At 40.5% G+C, this 20,033-nt stretch overlaps 1 protein-coding gene across 7 annotated transcripts in view; it reads left to right on the forward strand.

Annotated features, from left to right (window-relative positions):
- The window catches only part of St6gal1 (ST6 beta-galactosamide alpha-2,6-sialyltranferase 1), a 69,471-nt gene that overhangs the window by 39,549 nt on the left and 9,889 nt on the right, over positions 1 to 20,033 (forward strand). For 4 of the 7 annotated variants that reach the window (XM_013034802.1, XM_013034801.1, XM_013034799.1 and 1 more), the window contains exons 2-4: positions 1,352 to 1,487; positions 5,806 to 6,452; positions 12,901 to 12,998. In XM_013034802.1, coding sequence (XP_012890256.1) covers positions 5,846 to 6,452; positions 12,901 to 12,998 — 705 coding nt within the window. In that variant the 5' untranslated portion in view covers positions 1,352 to 1,487; positions 5,806 to 5,845. Of the gene's footprint in view, positions 1 to 1,351; positions 1,488 to 5,805; positions 6,453 to 7,276; positions 7,577 to 9,743; positions 10,109 to 12,900; positions 12,999 to 20,033 lie in introns of those variants that run through there. The other 3 variants (XM_013034804.1, XM_013034806.1, XM_013034805.1) reach the window with 3 other exon arrangements.

Below are 20,033 nucleotides of genomic sequence, written 5' to 3' on the forward strand. Positions count from 1 at the left end.
TCTGGAGTTTGAACTCAAGGGTCTGTACTTGCTTTAGACAACTGCTATACTACCTGAGCAACTTGGCTATCCTTTTGTGGAATAGTTATTTTCAATATGGAGTCTCGCTTTGGGCCCAGGTTGTCTAGGATTTTGATTTTCCTATTTGTGCTTCCTTCCATTGCTGGGATGACAAAAGTGCCCAACCATTGGTTGAGAAGGAGCTTTAAGATCTTTTTGTCTGGGCTACCTCAAACTACAGTCCCCAATTTCTGCTCTTAAGTAGCTGGGATTACAGGCTTGAGCTGTCATGTCCAGCTCTTTTGTCATTGTTTTTCCATTGCACAAAAAATAGAGCTGATAAACAGATACATTTTCAGCTTTTAAAAATTTTACACACAGCCGGGCGCTGGTGGCTCACGCCTGTAATCCTAGCTACTTAGGAGGCTGAGATCTGAGGATTGCAGTTCAAAGCCAGCCGTGAAACTCTTATCTCCAATAACCACTCAAAAAACTGGAAGTGGCACAATAGCTCAAGTGGTAGAGCGCTCACCTTGAGCTGAAGAGTTGAGGGACAGTGCCCAGGCCCAGAGTTCAAGCCCCAGGACTGACCAAAAAAAAATTTTTTTTACACACACATACCCTATTTTTTGAGCTATACTAGGATTAGACACAATGCTTTTCATATGCCAAACAGATAATCTACCACTGAACTCAGCCTTTTACTTACTTCTATGCTTTTTAAAAATCATTGTGGTGATTTTACTGTATTACAAATGTTTTTCACATTTCTAGTGATTTTGTTATTTTTTTCTTATTTACCCTTACTCTCTGCTTACCTCAGTAAGTAACACATGCACATTTTGGAATATACATGAAATTACAAAAATTTAAATATCTATTTTTTTCACCATCCTGGATGATTTTTTCTAATACTTTTGCTTTTATGTATTTTTTTAATGTATTTAATTCTGAATCTGGAGATTACAGCTTTGTAAGCTTTATGTTTCACTTATGTGATTGAACTGTCACATGATATAAATATCCTATGAAAAATAAATCATTAGAAAAATCTATCTGGAGTTTATTTTGGTGATGAACTTTATTTTAAAACTATCCCTAAGCAGCAATTTATCTAGAAAGATAAAATCTTTCTAGGATATTCTTATTTTGTATTATTATCCAACATTGGTCTATTTCTGCTGTCACATCCAAACCATTTGCAACTGTCCTAAGTTTTTCTTTTTTTTTTTTTCTGAGCTCTCAGAGAACCTGGTTTATGCAGTAACCTAGATAACACAAGTGTTCATTTGTGTTGTTAATGTTTAATCTGTTTAGCCATGCTCACCTCCCCTTTTGTGTATATTTACAGATGCTTTTTGATCATCCTGAGAAAAATGAGCCTTGGCCTCCAGACCAAGCAAAACGAATATCCCTCCCATGGAGAATAGTGCTAGTTCCTGAAGACCTAGAAGATTTACAGCCCTAAAGAGATTAGCTAGAAGCAGGTAAGAAAAACCTGGGGATGGACAAGCCAAGAAATCCATTCCTGAATGAACAATAGTACGGCAGATTACGCTGGCAAGGAACCTCAAGCTACAATGTCCGACCATAGCTTTGCTTGTTTTTCTTCTCTCTTTTCTTTCTTAGTCTTGTAATTGCTGATTCAAAGAGGAGCAGAGTGGGAGGGTAGGTACCTTGCTCATTTCTGTAAGCTTTAACTATAATATTTGAATTATGTAATTCACTGTGCCCTTTTTTTTTTTGAGCACCTACTATGTGCCAAGTGCTGCATTTGACACTGACAAAGTCAGGATGAGTAGATCAGGGCAGAATTCCTTACTTTGAGCTTTTCTTTCTGCTGGTTCAGGGTCAAGAAGTATCTTTGGTGATAGTGGGAGTTGGTAGGTAGAAGCCTATTCTACCATTTGAGCCCCACTTCCACTGGTGGTTTTTGGGTAGTTAATTGGGGAGAGGACTCTTAAATTTAGCTGTCCCAGTTGGCTTTGAACATGATTTTCAAATCTCAGTTTTCTGAGTACCTAGGATTACAGATTTGAGCTGCTAGCATCCAGCTTAGTTCAGCAATTTTTTTTCTTCTTTAAGTAATTGTACAAAGGAGTTTCAGTTCATTGTCCGTTTATGAGTACATTGCTTCTTGATCAGCATCATCAGTGGTTTATTGGGCAGTGCTCTGTTCCAGATACTGTGCTAGGTCCTGTTATTCAGAAATGATGCCAGAAGTTCTCCTCTAGCAAGCTTTAGAGAGCAATACAAGCAGCTGGGAGCCGGACTAGCACAGGCTGACATGGGGGTGAGCTCCCATGGTAGATAAGGGCAGAGAATGTACAGTTTAGAAGGTAGCTTCAGAGACAGTTGATTGCCATCGGAATACTCAAAACTGATATGGTGAATTTTTCCAAAGACTCTGTGGAGAGAAGTTGTGTACTCTCTTCTGTTGGTTGGGCTCTTAAGATAAAGTTTCTCCTGTCTCTGTCTTATTAGGATCACTTAAGAAGTGAGAAAGGGTCCTGCATTTCTAAGTGCCTATGACCAGAGACTCCACCTAGCCTGTGGTTTTGGAACCTCATATAGGGTTCAGCTGAAGGCCCACTTGAGCCCTGATGTCAAGTTTCAGATGAGTGCTGTGAGGCCATGACTGAAACGTGAGATGTGGTAACAGGACTGTAGTTGGGCCTGTTTGTATGTGTGGGAACTCCTCCCTCCTGAGAATGTAAGAAAAGCTAATATGAGCCTCCACTGAACCTCAGGTCCCAAGGGGGTGAATCAAGCCCCTCCCTTCCATTTCCTTTCACTGATAGGCATAAAAGGCAAGTTAGAAACCCACCATTTCAGAATCACCCATACTACTTTTTAAATTGCTTGTATTTCTAAAACCTCATTTGGGTCAGCTATAAATGGAGCTCATAAAAATCTCGCCTGCTTATCTATCAGTGTTATTCTGGCTTTTATAAACTTTGCTAATGGAAAAGGGTTCCTGAGTGGTTCAGGGTGCCCACCAGTGCCCATCAGTCTACTGTACGTGCTTGAAGTGCTTTTTCTATAATTGATCAACTGAGCTGCCTTTCTAGGCTTCCTGACTTCTGAGTCCTGATGGTTGGCACTGACTTTTCATTGTCCCAGTGCTAGCTTTCTGTTTTCCAATGGCAAAACTGTGAACTTTCAGAGTTAGAAACACCTGGGTTTGTAATCCTGGTTATGGCATCATTGATGAGCTACTGGCATTACAGAAGCCTGTCCCGATAAGACCTGACCTCTTCATTTTTAACATAGAATTGTGATTATCTACTTCATAGTGCAACAGTAAAAATAAATCAATGATAAATTGGAGTAAAGTGCAGTAAGATCTTAAATTCTATTTCTTCTCTAATTGTTCTTGAGATACTTACATGATCATGTGGTTAGTTATGTTGCATGTTTTTGACAATGCAACAAGCCCTTTATCTGTTGTTCAAAAATAATGTCTTCTAGCTGTACACTGGTGGCTGATACTTATCATCCTAGCTATTCAGGAGGCTGAGAACTGAAGATCACAATTTGAAGTCTGCCCAGGCAGATGAATTTGTGAGACAATTAACCAGCAAAAAGCTGAAACAGGAGGAGTGACTCAAATGGTAGAGTGACAGTTGTGAGCAAAAAACACCGAAGTGTTAGTTGAGAGTCAGAATTCAAGCTCCAATATTGGCATGTACACACACACACACACACATACACACACACACACACACACACACAAACAGACACAAAACAACTAACAACAACAAACAGAAGAAGAAATATTGTCTTCTGTGTACAGAGGATGTCCAAAGCTTTTGTTCCCTATCGCCCACCACTGGTTCCTAAGGTCTGGAATAGTAGAAAATACTGCTCTAGTTGGTAATGCCAGTGGGTACCAAGAAAGATCCAGTTGTTATTCAATTAAAGATTCTCAGATAAAGAGGCTCCCTCTCAGGCTGGTAAGTCAAAACCAGTGGTCTACTCTGCCCTCTTTCACTGACCGATGTCACCCACACATGCCCCCTTGCCAAAGGACTGCTCTACGGAGTCTCTTTAAAATCCCTCCCCTTACTTTGTTTTTAGCTCATTCCAAGTCTGTTAACATATCCTCTGTGTGGTCTTCCCAGCACTCTATGAATGGAATAGGCAGAAGTTATCATCCTATAGAAATTTAGAGGCAGAGATATTCACTTGACCAGGGGTCACCAAGCACGGGGGACACAAACCCAGTTTTCATACTCAATGGAAAATGTCTACCACCTTATCCCTAATAGCCACGGCTTCACGGGAAAGTACTTCAGACTCCTAGTAGGTTAGAAAACTTCCAGGAGCAATTGATTTTACTCTTTGGTAAGCAAACTCAGAGACTGAGGAAAGAATTTAATGATTTCCAAAAGATAAAGACATAATATTTGAGTTCAAAGGGCTTCCATTTTCCATTAATTACCCGGTGAATTCTGAGGGAACGAAGTCGATACATACCCAGATATAAAGTGGGATTATTTAGCTCTATTTGTTTAGTAAAGAGCACTTTCCAGAACTTTCAATAGTTCTGTGTGTGGTATAGTAAAAAGGACATGACTGGGGATTCAAACGCATTTGGATTTGAACCTCAGGGCAAGTATTTCCTGAGCTCTGCGATCCTGAGCACTTTCCTTAACTCCTTAAAGCCTCAGGTTGCAAATCTGTAAAAATGGAGATCTAGCACCGTCATCATAGTGATTTTCAGACCCCTCTGAACAGCTTAGGAGATGCTTTTCAAGTTACTCTATGAGATGCATGTGCTTCTCTGGAGTTATGTATGACACTGACCCTGATTTTGGTGAAATTAAATGAAAGAACATCTCATGGGTTTAATAAGTGTGTGTTTTCATTTCTTCAATTGGCCACATGTCTGCTGTCCAGATACCTGCCCAAGATTTCCCATCCTTTGTCATGAGGTGAGCAAGCTCTTTGTCTAAAGAGTGGTTTTGTTGTGGTGCATGACACAAAACTGAGTGTTACATTGTGAAGCTATTCTTGGCACGATTCTAACATCACAGTCCATAGAGAGGCACATTACAAATCTATAACCTCTGACTGTTGTGATTTAGGATTTTAAAGAATCTGGGTTTTGTGATATAGTATAGTTGGCTGGCTGATCCCTTTTGTTTTACATTATTAGAAGAATGCATGCCTTTATTTAACACAGTCTAATACTCTATGAATGCATTGATATATAAAATATTTTCTGACCTCAATGCTTCTTGCAGGACCTAGACCAAGGCAACTAGAAACTCAGAGTACAAAAAGTAATGGGAGAAAAGCAGGGGCTGGTGTCTTACACCTGTAAGCATACCAAGATACTCAGGAAGCTGAGATCTGAGGATGACAGTTCAAAGAGAGCCTGGTGAAGTCTGTGAGACTCTTATCTCTAACTACCAAAAACCCAAAGTGGAGCTTTGGCTCAAGTGGTAGAGTGCTAGTCTTGAGCAAACAAAAAGCACAGGAACACCTCTCAGGCCTTGAGTTCAAGCACCAACAAACAAATAAATAATAAAAATAAATAAATAAGGAGAAAGACAAAGTGTTCAGAGCTGGGCAGGAAAGAAGGGAGTGCCTGGGGGAATATGATCTATGTTCAAAGCCACATGATGGCTGAGTTTTTTTTTTTCAGGATGTGCTCAACAGTTGGTGGAAGGTAGATCAGGGCCCAGATTTAAGTCTGCTTGCTCTCAATCTCTTGCTTAGCCTATCTACCCTATGGCTTGCCACTTTTAGATGTCCTTTCCATCACTTTTTTTGTCCTGTCTGTTTTTTTTTTTGTAGGCTTGTTTTCCTGCTCAGATTCTGGAATACATCTTTCATTATGATCCACACCAACTTGAAGAAAAAATTTAGTTATTGTGTCCTGGCCTTTCTTTTGTTTGCAGTCATTTGTGTGTGGAAGGAAAGGAAGAAAGGGAGTTATTATGATTCCCTTAAGTTGCAAGCCAAGGAATTACAGGTGTTGAGGAACTTTGAGAAACTGGCTATGGGGTCTGGTCCCCAGTCTGTCTCCTCAAATGGCACTCAGGACCCCCACAAGGGAAACCAGGCCTTCAGCAGTGCAAGAGTCCCAGCCAAGGCCAAGCCACAGGCCTCCTACCAGGTGTGGAACAAGGACAGCTCATCCAAAAACCTTATCCCCAGGCTGCAAAAGATCTGGAAGAACTACCTGACTATGAACAAGTACAAAGTGTCCTACAAGGGGCCAGGGCCAGGTGTCAAGTTCAGTGCAGAGGCCCTGCGCTGCCATCTTCGGGACCATGTGAACGTATCCATGGTAGAGTCTACAGATTTTCCCTTCAATACCTCTGAATGGAAGGGTTTCCTGCCCAAGGAGAACATTCGGACCAAGGCTGGGCCATGGAGCAGGTGTGCTGTTGTCTCATCAGCAGGATCCCTGAAGTCCTCCCAACTGGGCCGAGAGATAGGTATGTGAAGACTGGGTGTCTTGAACGATCTTGGAGAAGAGATCCCAAAGGTGGCTCAGTGAGTTGGAGGAGCTGAACCAAGGCAGTGTATTCAAGTCTCTTACAGTGAGAAGTGTCATGAGCAGAGTTGTGAGGATGGGGATCCAGGATCACTACAATGGCTTTATTTGATCTGTTTCATATATTGGTGTTCTGCAGTATTTAATTTGAAAAAGACAGTTCAGCCACCACCCAAGAGTAGAAACACTGCAGCTGATCTTTGAAAGTATTTGAAGCATAGCTCTATACCTTACTTTTAGGCTCTAAAATTCTGTTGTCTTACCTAAAACATATCAACTCTTTGGATTTCAATAACATGGGTAGTTTGCAGGTCTCTCTCCCTCTCTCACTCGCTCCTTCTCTCTCTCTCTCCCTATCTCCCTCTTTCCCTCTCTCCCCCCTCTCTCTTCTCCCCTCTCTCTGTCCCTTCCTATGCCAGTCCCTGGGCTTGAACTCAGGGCCTTGGCACCATTTCTGAGCTTTTGTGCTCAATGCTAATGCTCTACTACTTGAGCCACAGCTCCACTTTCAGCGTTTTGCTGAAAGTCCCATGCACTTTCCTACCAGGGCTGGCTTCAAACCACAATCCTCAGATCTCAGCCTCCTGGGTAGCTAGGATTATAGGCGTGAGCCCAGTGCTCTTTAAGAAATAATTAGAGCAGGTTTATTTTTTAATTTGGGGACTATGGACCAACTTTAGGGGGTTTTGATCCCTAAAATTGCACCCAGAAGTTCCCGTGGGTTGGTGTGTATAATGTACCTGGAAACTTGTCTGTGGATTTTGCCAGTGAGAAAATCGATAGGTTGCAGTTGATTTTCAGAGGGATCTGTGAATACTGCACCCCTCCCCATAGTTAAAGTCATTGGTTAAAATATATCAGCTTGTCTTTCTTAGAATCCTTTAGCCGCTAATGAATGCTTATCGGTATTGGCAAGCCTACATAGCAGAGAGCTACTGATTTGCCTAAGGCCCTTTATTTCTCTTATTTTGAGAGAAAATATTTTTTGTCATTGTGAAAGGAATCAAGCTATAAAGAAACCAAAGGAAGCTTTGCTTTTCTGTCAGGCTGGAGGTACTGGAGCAGGTGAGGTCATATGTCTCCTTTTTTATTTCTTTCCTATGACTGCCAGGAAAAATGGTCTGGATCCAAGCACAGGCTTGAAGAAGAAATGTAAGACCCAAATTGGATTTTCTAGCACAGAAAAAAGTGGTGAGATCACACTTTGTCCCTCCCCAAATAGGCACCACTTACTAATGAAGGCTGCCAAATGTCTGGCCCCAACCTAATTTGACTTTTGCTTTTTTGTTTCTTTTGGTCTTTGTTTTTGAGAAATTAAATGTTACTGGTTTCTGTTCATCTATAATATAACCAGGTTTTTGGTTTCTCCATTATTTGTTTAGTTGTTTTGCTACAAAATGAGATCGTCTTTAGGAGATTCCAAGTATTAAATAAACCTTTTTATTCAAGTCATCATTGTCTGTGGTGCAGAAATTGTTTAAGTTTGAGAAAAAGTTGTATCTCTTTGAGAATTGGCACTACAGCTTTGTTTTTCATGTACTTCTTAAAAGCAAAGGCAGGATAATACTGAGTTCAAGTCCAGCCTGGCTACAGGTGGAGATTCTATCCCAAAAACAACAACAAAAAATCAAACAAAAATCCAAACTAGTTTGAGTGACTTAAATAAACATTAATTAAAATATCTTTTCCTTTCTTTTACATTTGGATTTTTAAAAATCATTTTTATCTGCAAATATTTTATTTGATAAATATGTAATGTTCAAAATACATAAGGAACTCATATTTTTAAGCCAGTATTGGGCTTGAACTCAGATCCTGGGCACTATCTTTTTGCTTTTTTGCATGTCTAGTGCTTTGCCATTTGAGCTCCAGTTCCACATTTGGCTTTTTGGTGGTTAAGTGAAGATACAAGTGTCACAGATTTCCTGCCAGGGCTGTCTTTGAACCAGGATCCTCAGATCTCAGCCTCCTGAGTAGCTAGAATTACAAGTATGAACCACTGGCACTTGTCTAAAGAACTCTTATAATTCAACAATAATAAGACAAAGAATCTCATTTTAAGATAGACAAATGAGTTGAGTGAACATTTTTCCAAAAAAACGAAAACAAATGGTCAAGTAGCATTATAGAAAAGATGGTCAGCGTTAGGCATTACGGAAATGCAAATCAAAATCACAGGGAAATGACTTTTCAAAAATATCTTTTTCTATAGACCACAGTTACAACTTCAAATGAATACTGTATAAGGACTTTGGTCCTAAGATGTAATAAAAATTACATTTCAGTCTTCAAATCTAGGGTGTACTCCTCTGGGCATTTCACCTAACAAATATTTAAGGCATCAATCCATTTATTCTTTGTATTCATTCATGAGTTAATCAAAATACAAAATTGTGACTTAGGTAGGAAAAGAGCCAGATATTATAATGTTCAGAATTTGTTGAGTCTGTTCCCAACTATTGGATGTGTCAGATGACTTCAAATTGTTTAGTCTTACAAATAATATCTCTAAAAAGTTTTCTGTACAGAGAATTCAAGAGACTGTTACTGCTTTCCAATGATAAAATAGTCTCATGGTTAGAATATCCAAATAACTTTCACGTTCATTTCCCCACCCACAGCAAGGTTATTCACTAGAGAGATTGTATAATGTCCTTTGCTTCCAACGGTGCCATAAATCAGCCCATGGTAGATTCCATAATTTTTCATTCAGTCTTATAGCTTATTGATGCATGGAAACTGAAATATGTTAGATTTGTTTGACATGAGATTGCCAACAAATAACATTTAAAAATACTATCACCAATAGAAGTAACATTTGTGTGCTGCTGTGTACTGAACTTAGCTGTTCTTTTAACCACTACAACAGTCTACAGTGGCTAAGATAATCACCCCCATTTTGCTCATGACCTAATTATGGAGAGTCAATAGATTTTCACATCTGGTTAAGAGCACACTAGAGCTTGAAAGCATTCCTTTGACTCAAAGAAGTCTGTGCTTAGCCCCTTTGCTCTTATGATTTGTAGCTTCATATTAAAATTTGGTTGAAGTTGGGTGCCAGTGGCTCATGCTTGTAATCCTAGCTACCCAGGAGGCTAAGGTCTGAGGATCTCAGCTCAAAACCAGCCCAGGCAGGGAAGACATTTAGTTTATCACCAAAAAGCCAGAAGTAGAGGTATGGCTTAAATGGCAAAGCTCCAGCCTTGAGTGAAACGGCTTAGGGATAGTGCTCAGGCACTGAGTTCAAGCCCCAGCACTGGCACCCACAAAAAATTTTGGTTGGACTAATTCTTTGTTGCTTTTCTGAGCGAGGCAAAGGCAATAAGCAAAGGCCAAACAGGGAAAAGAGCAGAACGTGTTTGAGCATTACAAATGATCCTCATTTGTCTTCTGCCACATCCCTACCCTTGTTGTGATCTTTATACTGGCTGTGCCCTGTGGTTGGAATGTACTGCTCTGGGCCCTTTCTGTGCCTGGCTATCATTTGAGTCTCAGCTCCAAAGCCTTTTTTAAATCATCACACCATCAAGAGGAGAGTTCTTCATTGTCTCTGTCACATGACCTAGTTTTTGTGTGTCATAGTGTCAAATGCAATCTGTTTTTATTTTTTAATTGTTATTAAAGGTGATGTACAAAGGGGTTACAGTGACATAAGTCAGTTAAAGAGTACATTTCCTTTTTATTTTTTAAGAATTGCTATTATAAAGGTGATGTACAGAGGGGTGACACTTACATAAGCCAGGTAATTAATGCATTTCCTTTTGTACAATGTTAACTCTTACCTTGCTCTCTCATAGTTACTTTTATACATAAGTTAAAATATTACTTGTTGCCTCTCCATGATCTAGAATATGAGCTCTCTGAGGCCAAAGACTTTGTCTTTCTTGCTTAGACACCAATATGTCAAATACCTAGAGCTCTCTCCTTGGCAGAGAGCGGGTATTAATTAATATTTGCTGAATGAACAAAATGATTGATTCTCCTCTCCTGTGTGGATGTGTCACAGTAATGGGGTTAGAATTCAGGGCCTCCAACTGTCACTCCATTTTTTGCTAATGGCTGGTGCTCTACCACTGGACCCATGCCTCTAGTTTGGCTTTTTGCTGGTTAATAGATATAAGAATCTCATATTTGTCTGCCCATGCTGGTCTGAACTGCAGCCTCCATATCTCACCCTCCTAAGTAGCTAGGATTATGGCATAAACCACCGGTACCTGGGCTTATCCAAGTCTTTTTGTGCCGAATGTTCTCCATTTACTCCTCCAAACCTACCTACTACTCCCCCACCCTTTTCCATCTGGCCCTGTTCCCCGAATTTGGACCATTTCAGTAGGTATTCCTTGCCTTCTGGCTTCTATTTGGCACTGGCCAATAGAAGCTGAGAAGGAGGAAAATGAGGCTAGGGCATCTATTTTTCTGGGAATCTCCCTGCAGGTAGCCTTAGTAGCGTTCCCTTGACTGAAAAGCTCAGGCCCTGTAAGGCATTCTTCTATCAGTGCTCTGTAATCTCATTTTTCCTGTGGGATTGAAGGGATAGAGGATGAGGTTCAGGTATGGATTCTGTTTGCCCCTGTCTCGCTGGCTGGACATTAGCAATAGCTGTGTTTCTCTTCAGCTTCTGATATTTGCCCTTTTCAACTCAGGGTCTCTGCTCCTCATGCAGGGCACACTTGGGGCCAGTTGTGGCTTCTCATAGCAGCCAGTCCTGGTGTAAGCTATGCTGTGCTGTTTCCATAAACTCTGCTTTATAAATAGTCCTTTTATGAAATGATTACTTCCTTTCTATGGGTTCTTACCCATAATGTATTCATCTGTAAAGTTGACTAAGTACAGTGTCTAATGGATCTTCATTTCTCCTGTGAGTTCAATTGATCACTGTTGAAACCACTGGCTGATTCTCACAAAGCTAGTTGCTGTTTTGAGTTGTATAAAGATGTAACTTTTGTCCTATTTGCACTTCAGTGTGCCTGCCCTGGAAGCTGATAAGATTTGGACTATGTAACTCTTAAACCATTTCAGTGACAGTCCATTTCAGTGATTTGTCATCAGATTGAGGAGAGGATTTTGCAGTGGCTGTAATGAGATGCCAGAGGTTATAGTTTAATACCTATGTTGGGATGGAGATAAAGAAGGGGTTTTTCATGCCTTAATTCTATAAGCATCTCCTTTCCAGGTCATTATGTATTGAACCCAATGTCTTTTGTCCTGCATGATATCCCAAACAGGCCCTCACATAGGGAGGATGGTTGGATTGGCCTCCAACCTGGTACAAATTTTGCTGGTGAACCTAAACTCTGTTTGATGAAGAAAGGCTAGGATAAGCTTGTGTAGGGTCACAGAGGCACACTGGGTTAGGTTGGTTCCTAAAAGTCATCACTTCCCTCCCCCATCAGAGTGGCAAATGCTCAATGCAGAACTTTTCCTAACTCTTCCAAACACTGCTTAAAGAGGAATTACAAGGAGAAATGTTCTAGGAAGTAATTAGGTGTTTTGGAGATGGTGTATTTGATCCTGATCATCATGTGTCTGGCAAAGTGCTTTAATAAAAACCGCAGAAGTCACGGAGTTTAGTTTAGCATTGTGGATTCCTATGTCATTTTTGCCACATCAGATTTTTGTCTCCCTTAGCTGGGCCTCAGGTTTCTAAATGGAACACTTAGGTGTTATCCTGAATGATGGAGTGCCATCTGTGGCTTGAGTGGTATGTACTTTTCAAAGTGCCTCAGGTACTTTGCACTTCTGGCACAGATGGAGTATGTGGTAGTTCCTTCATTTCTCTGACATGAATAGACATGATCTTTAGGTGACACCTAAAGACTTTTGATATCTGGAGCAGTGATTCCACTGAAGCGGCACACTGGTAGCCAGTACTAGAGCGTTAACTCAGAATGCTGGCTACTGAGCCAGTACTGCATGCTGTCCTGTAACTTTTTCACTCAAGGCTAGCACTCTGCCATAACAACTCCACTTCTGTCTTTTTGGTGGTTAATTGGAGATAAGAGTCTCACAGACCTTCCTTCCTGGGCTGGCTTTGAACCTAATCTTCAGATTTCAGCCTCCCGCGTAGCTAGGATTATGCATATAAGCACCTGGTATGGCTTACTTTTTGCTGTGTTGATGTATTGAATGGGTTTCATGAATGCATAATATAAATTCCTGTTTCTTTATAGTAGCTGGAAGACAGTGATCATTTCTGTCTGTGAACTTTTCCCGAGTAACACACAAATATTATAATTCCTTGCTCTCTATGTGTCATAATGGAATGAAGTGTGGAATAACGGCTGTCACACCCCCTCCCCTTCCTCCCACCTTTTCTTCCTCCTGTCCTTCTCTCTTCCTGCACATTGCTAGCACTCATCACCTCTGTTCTATTTCCTTGTGGTTTATAGATGATCACGATGCAGTTATGAGGTTTAATGGGGCACCCACAGCCAACTTCCAACAAGATGTGGGCACGAAAACAACCATTCGCCTGATGAACTCCCAGGTAAAATGTCTTCTGTGCAGATATGGAATTGACAGGAGGACCAAAAATGTGAGCTCCAACAATGTATCTACTAGGAGCATAGAAAAGCTACTAGCTTGTTAAGTCTTTTGATTTTCCTACCTTCTTATTTTATTTTATTTTTTTTGGTCCAGTCATGGGGCCTGAACTCTGGGCCTGGGCACTGTCCCTCAGCTCTTCAGCTCAAGGCTAGCGCTCTACCACTTGAGCCACAGCACCACTTCTGGCTTTTTTCTTTTTGCTTATGTGGTGCTGAGGAATCGAACCCAGGACCTCATGCATGCAAGGCAAGAGCTCTACCACTGAGCCACCTTCCCAGCCCCTTCCTGCGTTCTTGATTCATCATTGGAAAAGGATATTATGATTCCATGACCCAATCTTACCATGTACTCATTAAGAACCCTACAATATTAGTCTGTATTGATGGAGTCCATAGGCACGGGAAAGCAGAGTCCTGCCATCCATTCAGTTGTAAGGTCATACCTGGAAGTTTCATGCAGGAGAAAATCAGAGGACATCCAGGGAAGAGGGACAACTACTGTGGGAAATAAACAAGAAGGTACATGTGGGAGTATACTGTGTGGGTTGTAAACCAACATACAAGGGTCATAAGACACCATCACCCATTATTTGCCAGGGGTTCATACCTGAAATCCTAGGTACTAATAAGGCTACTGAGGATTTTAAAGATAGCTTTGGCAGAAAAGTCTGTGAGAATCTTATCTCCAATTAACCACCAAAGAGCTAGAAATGGAGCTTGACTCAAGTGGTAGAGCACCAGCCTTCAGTAGAATACCTAAAGGACAGCAGCCAGGCCCTGAGTTCAAGCCCTAGAATCAGCACTCTCTCTCTCTCTCTCTCTCTCTCACACACACACACACACACACAATTAATTTTCAGAAGTATTTTTAAGTAGCACATGCTAGTTTCTTTGTCAACAGAAACTTGATAAATATTTTTGTTTTGCTTTTTTTGTGGTAATGTAGGTTGAACTCAAGGTGCATTACTTGCTAGGCAAACACTCTAGCACTTAAACCATGGCATGTTTTAAGGTAGCTTGTTTTTAAGGTAGGGTCTCATTCTAACTTTGACTAATTTGGCTTTGAAACACAATCTTCCCGTCGCTGCCATTTGAGTAACTGGGACCATGGGTATGGGTGACTACACCCAGCTTGGTTTGAGATAAAGTTTTACTACTTTTGACTAGGCTAGCCTTGAACTTCTGTTCTCTTGTTTCTAACTTTCAAGTAACCAGAATTGTGCCTTACCATGCCAGGCTAGACTTGAAAAATACTTTTTCTTGCCAGAAAATTGTTAGCAGATTTGCTTAGTGAAAAAAAAATCTGGACTATATGCATATCAAAAGTTGTATGATATCTGGGCAAGGTGGACCCCAGTAGCCCATTACTCTGAAGGCTGGGTCAAGTGGATTGCTAGAACCCATAAGTTCCAGGCTATCCTAGACAATTGGTAAGACCCTATCTCAGCTGGACACTGTGACTTACACCTGTAATCCTAGCTACTCAGGAGGGTTAGATCCTCAGATTTCAGTTTGAAGCCAGCACAGAGAAATTCAAGAGATTTTTTTTTTATCTCCAATTAACCAGCAAAATGCCAGAAGTGGAAATGTAACTCAAGTGGTAGAGGCCACAAGGTATACAAAGAAACATTGTAGTATGGCCTGTTCACAGGAAAAAAATAAGTAAACCAATAGAAACTGCCTCTGAAAAAGAGCTGATGACAGATCTATTAGATCACACTAAAACAACTTTCCTAAAATGCTCAAAAACTAAAGGAAGGCATAGAGAAAGCCAAGAAAATTATATGAACAAAATGGAAATATCAATAAAGAAGCCCCAAAACCTAAAAAGAAAGCAGAAAGGACATTCCTGAGCTGTAAAGTATAATAATTGAAAGAAAAAAATTTACAAGTGGAATCCAAAGGCAGATTTGATCGTGCAGAAGAGAAAATCTGAATTAGAGGTAGGATTCCGGAAATCATAAAGTCTGCAGCAAAGTAAACAGAGCCTAAGGGCTCCGTGGAGCATCATGTCTCAGAGCAAATGAGAAATAAAAGGACAGAGCGAGTATTTTAAAAAATAATGACCAAGAATTTTCCAAATTTAAGGAAAGACACAAGCTCAACAAAATAAAACAAAGCAAAAGATCATACTAAGGTGTGTTGTAATTTAAAAAAAAAAAAACCCACAACAGTGAATTTTGAAAACATTAAGAGAAAAGGGACTCATTATCTATGAGGTATCCTGAATAACATTCCTAGTATGTTTATCATTAGAAATTTGGTGTGCCAGAAGGGAAAGAGCTAATATTATCCAAAGTTCTCAGATATAAACTGTAACTTTCAACCATTGTATCTGCAAACCTGTTTTTCAGAGATGAGAGAGAAATCAAGTCATCTTATATAAATGAAATTGAAACAGCTCATTAATACTAGTTCTCCTTGCTTGGCATTCACAAGGAATTCATTAAGAAATGCAAAAGTACGTCCAGCAGATTGAAATGAAAGTCTAAACAATAACTCAAAACCATAGAAAGAAATAGAAATTATAGCAGGAATAGAAGTAACGGCGGTTATAGAAGTTAAGGTAACAATAATATATTACTCACTCTTTGCTTTCTAGGTGGTTTAAGACACTACAATAGCACATTTTAATTTATTTTTGCTTTGTTTTTCTCCAGAGCAGGGGATGGAACCCGTGTTAACACAGTACTCTACAACTGACTAACACGTTTAGTGGGATTATTTGTGTGTTTATATATGCATGCACTTTATGTGCTATATGACTACGTCTACGTGGGCTATGAAAATAGTCAACATGAAAGAGGTTTTAGTTAGGGGAGTTTCTAGCAAAGGTTTGAAATTGTCACTGAGGAAGAGTCGGGGGAGTGAGTAAGGCTGAGGAGTGAAGGGTTCCCAGGCCATCCTGGGCCACAATGAGGTCGAAGAACATGAATGGAGAGAGAATGGCAGTTGTCTCCTAAGCTGGGCCTATGTTTGTTCAGCTCCCCTCACTCACCTGGTACAGGACAGAACTGTGGGTCTCTGGGCTCTGCTTGAGTCTTAGAAAATGAGAAGGTCCTTCCCTTATTCTATTTCTATTTCTACTCACTTCTCTTTCTATTCGAAAGGAAGTTTCAATTTTATTTCTATTCATGCCACTGTACCAGATGTTGCTATGAGACCATATGGGCGAATGCTCTGGTTAAATATGGGTCTGTAAATAAATCCAATTTTGACTAAGCACGGGAAGGTTTCTGCAAAACAATGAAGCACCTGCAGTGCTCAGAGTAGCGTGAAAGAAGAGACAGCAGAACAGTTGCTTCCTTAGAGAAAAACCTGCCACTTATGCACAGCAACCTGGTGTGTTGCCAGATACTTGGGGGTCCTGAACTACTCCTTATCCTGAAGTAGCAGTGCATGTCACTTATTAAATACTGTGTAAGGATGGCTCTGGAAGGCTTGATCATCATGTTACCTGAGGACATTTGGGCTCAAAATGCGTTGCTCTGAAGAGCCCGGAACAGAAGCAACACAGGGGAATTGGATATAGGTCTGTTTGTCAACCAAACTTGAAGTCTCCAAAGTATAGTCTCTCTCTCTCTCTCTCTCCCTCCCTCCCTCCCTCCCTCTCTTCCTTCAAGGCTTAAACTTAGGACTTCATTACTTGATTTATTTGGTTGGTGTGCTACTACTTGAGCCACTTCTCTAGCTTGGCTTTTGCTAGTCTTTTTTCCTGGGCTAGCTTCAAACCTTGATCCTCCTGAATAGCTAGGATTAAAGGTGTGAGCCACTGGCACTTAATGCTCTCTCTCCTTTTCTTCCAAACCTTCATTCTCTTTCAGGCTGGGAGTTGAACCCAAGAATGCCAAAGAAGTGCTATACCACTGAGCTACAATGCCAGCACCCAAAGCTTTCTCCAAGTTTCAGTTTTCCTTCTCAAGATTCATACAGACAATTGTCTGGATAGATGCTAGCAAAGGCCAGGTGTAGTGGGATGGGTTTCCATCAATGACAGACCTGAAAACACCTAGAGTGAGTTGGCTGATTCTAATGGAATCCCTCAAATATAATATTTTAGCATCATGACTTTAGAACTGAAGTGTAATATAATGGATATTATGAATTCTAGAAGGACTTGGTTTTGACCAGTCATCACCTTCTGTCCCTGATATTTTCCCTAGTGAAAAAAGTGAATTGATATTGGACTCAGCTTGCCTTCTTATTTCAAAGCTCTAGGATGTAGGTGGCTTTTAGTGTGTCAGAGCTGTCCTCTGCCCTTTCCAGACCCAGAGGACATGTCCAGAGCAACTCTCTTCAGTTGGGCCCATGTGGTCCACCCATCTGGTATGTAGCCAGCCGCCCTAGATTCCATTCAGTCAAGCAAATCAGCCCCCACTAAATTCCTGCCCCACATGAGGAAGAGCAAGAGAATGTAATTTCCTCCCCTCTAGGACTTTAGTTAAGCCAGCAAAAACATAATGCAAAGCAGGCTACATTCCAACAATGTGGGGCAGGTACTCATGATCTTTAAGGCTGGGGGACAGGGAAGCAGCAGTTTTTGCTCTGAGTTCTTTCTCTGAGGATACTGCTAAATCCTAGAGGAGTATAATCAAAGCCTGTGGTTTTGAAACCAGCTCTGTGCTCCAGCTCTGTGATTCTGTGCTCCATTTCACCTTCACCACCACCCGTAAGCAGTGCTTACATTAGATGCTCATCCAGCTTTGAAATGTTTATATTTCAAGGTGATCTACTAAAATGTGTTATGTTCATATTCATGAGGATGTAGGTTTGTGATTTTTTTTTATTCTTGTAATGTCTTTATTTGCTATATTGTATTATGGGTGAGTTACTTCCTCTACTCTAATTCTCTCTCTCTTTGTTAACACTATCTTTTAGTAGTTGTACAGAGAGGTTTGTTCAAAATGTTGATTTATGAGTATAATACATCTCTATCAATGCCACCATTGTTCGCCCTCAGGTCTCTCAACCCTGCCTATTCCCTCAAGTTTCCCCTAATTTTCTTGAGGTGTCTGTGTACAATTAGTACATTTACTGTCTTAAATGTTCGACAGAATTCACCACTAAATCCATCTGTTTTCTTTGTGACAAGATTTTTAGTTATAAATTCCACTTCTTTAATAGGCATAGAACTGTGATCATGGTAACTCTTTCTTCTTGACTGGGCTCGGGTAGTTGACATCTTTCAAGGCATTTCCATTTCTTCTAAGTTATTTATTGTCCAAAGTTGTTCCTAACTCATTGTCCTGTTAACCTCAGTAGAATCTGTCGTGATGTCACTTACTTTTATATTATTTGAATAGTATTGGAAATTATGGAACTTAAAAAGAGTTTGGAGATCAGTTAGCCATTGTTTATGCCAAAAGTTTTTTTGCTGATCATATGTTTGAAAAGTGATGGATGCAACAGCCAACAGCAGTAAGATAAAAGCAGAAGTGCTCCCTGCACTGTATAGTTCCGAGTCTTAGGTGATTATTGTTTTTTTTTAACTGATCCTGCGGTTTGAACTCAGGGCCTGGACACTGTGCCTGAAACTCTTTGTGCTCAAGGCTAGCGTTCTACTACTTGAGCCACATGGTCACTTCTGGCTTTTTCTGAGTGGTTTTTAGAGATAAAAGTCTCATGGACTTTTCTACCCAGGCTGTCTTTGAGTTTTGATCCTCAAATCTCAGCCTCCTGAGTAGTTACGATTACAGTTGTGAGCCATCATGGTACCTTTTAAGACAGTGGCATTGTGTGTGAGTGTGTGTGTGTGTGTGTGTGTGTATGTACTTATGCAGTTACTCAGGCTTGAACTCAGGGCCTGGGAGCTGTCTGTTAGATTTTTTTTTTGCTCAAGGCTGGCACTTAACCACTTAAGCCACAACTCTACTTCTAGCTTTTTGGCAGCTAATTGGAGATATTAGTCTCATGGACTTTCTTGCCTAGGCTAATGAGTTATGATCCTCAGATCTCAGCCTTCTGAGTAGCTAGGGTTACAGGCATGAGCCACAGGTGCCCAGTTGACACTGGCATTTTAAAATATACAATTTCTAAAAAAAAAAAAGTTCAGCTATGTTCTGTGATCTTGGCTTGTCAAGTGACTGAGATCTGGAGGATCACAGTTTGAAGCCAGCCTAGCAAAAAAACGGCTGGAGCATGGCTCAAGTGAAAGAATGCAAGTGGAGCAAGAAGAACAAGCAGGAGACTTTGAGTTCAGACCCATGTATTGGCAAAAAGAAAAACAAAGATATCTTATTTTGTGTTTTCCCGGTATTAGATTAATGTTATATGTTTCCTGTTAGAAAACTTATATAGTTTATATAATGATGCAGTGTCAATTAAGAGCTCAACAGAAGGGGTCAGACAATGTCCATCTGTCCCTTATAGATGACTTTTTAAGGCACCTGCATGAGGTATCTGATGTCTCTAATTACTATTTTTCTTTCATAGTCTGTTATGTGCACTGTAATACTGTCAGTATTCTGTTCCTCATCAAAATTTCTTTCTCTATTTAGCATTTATTTATTTTTTTAATGGTACTGAGGTTTGAACTCAGGGCTTTGTACTTACTAGGCAGACACTCTACTAGTTGAGGCATACTCCCAACCTCTTTTGCTTTACTTTGAGGACAGGATTATGCCCACGCTGGCCGGAACCTTGATCTTTCCTGCATCATTCAGTTATTGGTTGGGATGAGGGTCTTGATAACTTTTTGCCCTGGGATTCGATTCCTCCAACTGCCTGATCTCTACCTCTGACTAACTATGATTACAGGCATGAGCCACTAGGACCTAGTTCATTGTTCATTTTTCTTGAAGCAATCTTTACTATAACGGCTGCAAAGTGATGTGGAGGAACTCACTCTCCACCATATTATCAAGTTGGCACTCACAACTCTACTACAGTATAAGTAAGATTCCTCCTTTCTCTTCCCTTTCATCTCTCTTTTCCTCTCTTCCCTCCCTCCCTTTCTCCTTCTCCCTTCCTTCTCTTTT

The sequence above is a fragment of the Dipodomys ordii genome, unplaced genomic scaffold (genome assembly GCF_000151885.1).
Source record: "Dipodomys ordii isolate 6190 unplaced genomic scaffold, Dord_2.0 Scaffold196, whole genome shotgun sequence".
In the NCBI taxonomy this organism is placed as follows: domain Eukaryota; kingdom Metazoa; phylum Chordata; class Mammalia; order Rodentia; family Heteromyidae; genus Dipodomys; species Dipodomys ordii.